Raw genomic sequence first — 6,000 nt, forward strand, 5'->3', positions numbered from 1 at the left:
AAGACATTCCCATATAAACAAAAACTGAGAACATGGACCACCTAGAGATATGCACTAAAGAAAAATTTTAAAGATTTATATCAAAAGGAAGGGGGAAATGGAGATATTGTATGAAATGATGAGCAGTGTAAACCCAAGCATGTGTGATCTACACAGAGCCCATAAATTAAGACTAAAAAGAAAGACCTAGGATATTGGCTACAAACACCTGTGATACACGAGGTGAGAGACTGAGTGAAAGTGTTGAAACTTCCTAAATTGTTGAGAAGATTGCAGTATTAAATTTAGGTGCTATTAAGTAAGCATAGTAAAATGTCAAGTAAAAGAGCTGAAATAAAGGATCTAAATTCCAAATAAGTAAAGGAAGGAACAAAATAGAATAAGAAAAACAAATTGAAAAATCATTTTTTAAAGGGAGGAAAAAAGCATAGAAATAATATGTATAATAGAATAATATGATATAAGAAAAATATGAGAAAATATGAAAAACATACAAATAATATATAAAATTCTATATATTATATAATATGAAAAATAATATAACAAGCTCAAATATATCAATGAATAAAATAAATGTAAAGAGACTATGTGTACCAGTTGAAAACAAAATCAAGTTATATGCATTTTATAAGAGATACATCTAAACTCTTAGAACGTGGGAAGTTTGAAAGTAACGGAAACAAAAGATCCAACAGGTAAATATTAACTAAAAGAAAGGTGAAGTGGCCACATTAGTATGAGACAAAATACACAGCAAGACAATATAATTCACAGATTTTAGACAGGGTCTCCAAACACTGACAAAAGGTTCAATTCACTATGTAGGTTACAAGCAAAATCTAAATTTGTAGATACACACACCCAATAAAATTGCCCCATGTATGTAACTTTTTAAGCCTGGAGATACAGGGAGGAACTGACAGATGCACCAACATAATGGCTAATTCCAGTACTTGTTAATCTCAACAGACCAAGCTAATGGAAAGTTAATTAAAATCTAGAATATTTTAACAGCACAAGAAACAAGCTTCAAATATGGGATGTCTATAAACCCTGCCCCCAATAGCTAAGGGCTGCACATTCTTCTAGAACATGTACAGAACATTTATGAAAATTGACCTCTTAAAGGCCAAAAAGCAAACTTCAATGAAGTCCAAAGAAGCAGCATCACACAGACCATGTTCTCTGACACACCAAAGCTAAACTGCAAGGTAACAACTAAAAAAGATTAAAAACATCACGGGCCAAAGATGAAAACATAATGGAAATTACAAATACCGAGAATAGAATAATAATTGAAACCTGCATTTCAAAACTTGTCGGGTATGGCCAAAAAAGTACACAGAAGGAGATCTATAGCTTTAAATATTTATGCTACAAAAGAAGAAAAGCTGAAAATAACTGAGATATGCATCAAACTTCCATTGAAAGAAGCATCCCAAAAGTCAATCTGGGAAACAAGAGCAAATAATAAAGAGGAGAAATTAATGAGATAAAAAGGAACAGTGACCTATGTGGCTCTTAGAAGTAATGATGAAGCAGATGTCGTCCTGGTTGATTCAGCAAGAAACGAGGGAGGCCCCCATAATAACTAGCAATAAAAGCGGTGCCGAAGCAAGATCTTTCTCCAGTGCCCAGAGCACAGCAGAGACTGAGCCCAGACTAAAACGTGGGCCTGGAGAGACTTGCCACGCTTGACATTCAGGGAAGAGAGGGTGCTTGGCGCCTCTGATGTCTGTGGGTTAACCGACTGCGTTGGCCTGTGTCGTGGGATAGACGAGTTAGAGCAAAGCAGAGACACGTGAAGCCCTACAAAGCCAAGCTGCCCCACTCTCTCCAGTGTGGCAGCTACTTCCCTCATAAGGACGTTCCTTTTACTGGGGGGGAAATGACCTGGAAAGGAAAAATGAGACTGATTCAGACTATTTTTAAAAGGTGCTCTGAACCCAGGTTCACTGAGGCACTAAGGAGAAGCTCTTTTTCTTTCCTTCCTTCTTTTTCTCCTTTTTAAAAAAAATTTCCATTTATGGCATACAAGCAGACATTTAAAAGTCCTAACATCCATTTCAAAGACTCACTCCTAGGCAAGGAAGTGAAGTGTGTGGGCGGAGGAGGCTCAGACTTTCCTGCGTTCTGTCACGCTCTACGCCGGCCAGCATCTGACAAGCACGCAAGGCTGAGACGCAAACATTAGAAAGTCCGCCCTGAGGAAGTTACCTATCAGTGAAAAATCTACTGCCTCATCTTGAGCAAGAGGAGTAAGAGAGGGGCTGGACTGAAACAGCCCTGCACTAGGCATTGACTTTGACTTCATTCCTTGGAGCCATTTCGCTTTGTAAGATGGAGAAACAGTGGGTGAGTTTCAGGCCCACCCAGTACTGTTCATGTTAAGAGGAGCGAGACATTCCTGGCTGGTCTGGATGATTATGGCTGACTGTGCTCCTCCTGCTACGAAATGAAATACAATGGCAGATTGGCCAGAAGAAAGAAGTAAATATGAAGGTTCCAAGTAATTTCCTGCAGCTTCTAAAGTGCGCGTGCTTATTTTGTGTGGACTCGTCCCCAAGGTTTTGAGCACTACCTAGAGGAACGGAGAATGATTCACCCTCATGACACTTGGATCTCAACCCATCTGGGCCACTTAGAAGGTCTGGGACTCTGGCAGGTCCTTCCACATCTCCTGACTCAGGTACCTCTTCTACAAGGCTAGGACAATGATATCTCCCCCCACGGCTGCAAGGATGAAGTGGAATAGCCATATGGGGACATTGTGGAATCTGGTCTGCCCTTCCATCTTCGAAACTCTTTCAATTCACCTCCTTTCCATGATTAATACCTTAATCTTTAAGTCTGTAGAAACACATTGGGTACAGTGTGAACCAGAGATAGAAGTAAAGTTCCTTTAATCCCGATGGAATATGAAAAAACAAAAACTAAATGGACCATCTTCAAAACCAAAGCCAGTGAAGTGAGAGCCAGGCAGAACTCTGAGAGAGAATGAGTTGCTCTGAATGGTTGTATTTCCTGAATGGATGGCGGGGGAGGGGGTTCTCCTAAGAATCAAAGCATTAAAAACAAACCAGAAAAAGTGACCAATTTGGGATTAAAAAAAAAAAAATCTCTCCAATATACTTCAAAGACCTGTTGGTGGCCTTCAGCAGTGCATGCTGAGTGCCATTCTACTTTTCCTTGAAAATTTTCATTGTTGTTCTGGGCACCCTGAGCATCCATGCAGCCATAAGACCGGTGGCATCTGTAAGACTATAAAGGGCTTAGTCCAGCCTCTCATTTTACAGACGAGAAAGCTAAGCCCTGAGAGGTTAAGTGACTCAACCAAGCCACACAGCTAGCTGCAGACAGTACCACACCAGGCCTCCTGACCTTCCACTTTCCACATTGCCTTTTGGGAGCCACTGACCTTCATAAGATCGCCTGTCCCTCTTTGAAATAACCCCAGGTCACCTGAAACAACCCCAGAACCCCAGAATATTTCACAAGTATCTGTCCGGGCACAAACTCACAGATTTCTATGTCTCCCTTCTCTGATGTCCAGGGATCACACTGGCTCACAGAAACCCCACTTGAGCGCATGTGCGTTTCGCTTTGAGGGCTCATTTTATTCTCTGAGGCTTAAATGTCTTCAAAAATCCGGTGTCCTCTCTCCAAGGCTTATCTTCTAACTTTCCTGGGAAGTAAGGACTAAGCAGCCATGCTAAATGGGATACCAGCAGCCATCGAACAGCTCGGAGGAAGTACTAGGGATAATGCCCGGTCCCACTGTAGTCCACACCCTGTCCATTTCATCTATGAAATCTCTAACAGCAACCCCACGTAGTTTATGAAGCAGTTGCCATCATTACCCACAGATCAAGTAGAAATTAAAGTACCCCGAATACACAGACACACTGCCTGGCTGGGTGGCCACAGGTTTTATCTCCACACCACTCAGCATAGGACCATACACACATGGCACTATAGAACATGCATGACCTCAAAGATCTAGAATCCCAACACCAGAGAGATGAGGTCACTATGAACAGTGATGGAAGAGGCATCACTAATTTCATATCTAGAGTTTTCCCTCTTATTCAAGGAAGTGCTTAAAAAACGTTTATGACAATAACTGGAGATAAAAATGTTTCTTTCCTAATTTGCCAGAGCGCATTCAATCATTTTTTTAGGAAATTAAATTGATCTCTGATTGCCCATGAAGTTCAAAGAAACGGCTGGTTCCTGTGACCCAGCCTCCATGGAGGCAGTCCCCACAGCTAAGGCACAAAGCGTGGCAACAGTGCTTTGGCCAAGGCTGAGCGGCCGCTAACCAACGCGCGGTCGTCCCAAACACAGCCAGGCGGCTACCCTGGAAAGGGGGATCTGCCTTGTAAGGTTGTAGCCCTTTCTGCTGCCTTCCTGTAATTTACTAACACGAAAAAAATTAAATTAAAATTAAAACCCTTCATGGAAACCCACAGCTTTCCCAATTTCTCTGAGATGTTGCTCTTTGCCCCAGAGCAGTTTTGCTAAAATCATGCCCACGGAGAGTCTTGACCTCTGTCCCCGTGCACTTCCGATCATCTTTTGGGTAACCAGTTGACGTTCCGCCCTTCCTTTAGCCCCTGAAGACCACAGAGCAATCCTGCCCGGCCCAACCAAGTTTCTCGCCCCAGGGGCCGCGGGTCTCCACCGCGAGTGGGACCGTAATTTCCCACTTTTGCACGAACCACCCCGACGACAACGTCCGTCGTACGGGACGCTCGGATGCCCGAGGAGGTGCGTGCGGAGCATCCGCGACCTTAGCTCCTGTCCCCACCCGTGGTTCACACCCGAAAGCCAAGCATCTCTCGGTCCGCTCGCTCGCAGAGGGCAATCAGCGACACGTTGCCCCGGCCTGTCGCGCGCGGCGCTTCGAGAGCGGGATGCCCCCGGTCGGTCCCCAGAGGCCACGACAGGTGCCCGCCTCCCCGGGCCGGCCGCGGAGGCCGGCTTCCCGTCCTCGCCGCGTCCGGGGGGCAGCAGGGCGCCGTCGCGTCGCGCGGGCCCGCCGTGCCCACCCGCTTACCTCGCTGACGATGGTGGAGTGGGTCTGGGCGTACCGCCAGCCGCCCCGGCACGGCACGAGCGGCGCCGAGCGGTTGGGGAAGGCGGCGAGCGGGTCGGCGCAGCTGAGCGCGTCGGGCGCGGCGCTGGCGTTGGCCGCCTCCAGCAGGTACCGCCGGCAGCCGCCGTCGCCGCGGCGCTCGGGGGGCGCCGTGCGGTTCCACTCCTCCTCCGGGCTCCAGCCGCAGCGCTCGGCCAGCGCGGCGGCGCTCGGGCCGCGGCACCAGTAGCGCTCGGGCTGGCTGCCCAGGAAGACCACGCCGACGAAGAGGAAGGCGAAGGTGACGCCCGTCAGGCACAGCAGCAGGAACACGCGCCGCTGGAAGCGCCCGAACTCGCCCGCCCTCTGCAGCGCCTCGTCGAAGGACGGCATGGTGCGCGCGGCCGGCCGCCGCCGTCCCGACTCCGCGAGCGCGTCCTGCCGCCGGCCGCCCGGCCTCCGAGTGAGCGCGGGCCCCGCCGGCCGCCGCCTCACCCCTGCCGCTCCCCCCCCCCGCACCCCCCTCCGCACGGCGCTCCCGCCTCACAGCCCCGGGCGCCGCGCCAGCCGTCGCCGGCCCTGCGGCCCCCGGGGCCCTCGCGCCCGCCGCCCCCGCCTCCCGACCTCGGGCGCCCGCGGCGGCCCGGGCGGCGCTCCCCGGGGACGCGGCGGCGGCGGGGTCGGGGTGGGCGCGCGGCGGTGCCCGGGCGGCGCGGCCTGGCTCAGCGCCACCGCGCGCCGGCCACCCGGCCCGGGACTGCGAGTGACGGGCACAGCCTCCGGCCTGGCGCGGAGCTCCATTCGGTCCCTGCCAGCAGCCTGCTCTGCGCTCCGCCCCGGGTCGCGCGCCCCATCGGAAAGTTCCAGGGTCACCCACGACTTTCTGGGCTCCTCGGTCGCGGCCTCTCGGAGGTCTCGAGGGC

At 50.0% G+C, this 6,000-nt stretch overlaps 1 protein-coding gene across 1 annotated transcript in view; it reads right to left on the reverse strand.

Annotated features, from left to right (window-relative positions):
• Positions 1–5,580, reverse strand: part of SLC22A3 (solute carrier family 22 member 3) — an 88,833-nt gene extending 83,253 nt beyond the window's left edge. The window contains exon 1 of the mRNA XM_082729504.1: positions 5,060–5,580. Coding sequence (XP_082585630.1) covers positions 5,060–5,470 — 411 coding nt within the window. The 5' untranslated portion in view covers positions 5,471–5,580. The remainder of the gene's footprint in view (positions 1–5,059) is intronic.
• Positions 5,581–6,000: the final 420 nt, after the last annotated feature.

This window comes from Mustela nivalis (genome assembly GCF_964662115.1).
Source record: "Mustela nivalis genome assembly, chromosome: 5".
NCBI lineage: Eukaryota > Metazoa > Chordata > Mammalia > Carnivora > Mustelidae > Mustela > Mustela nivalis.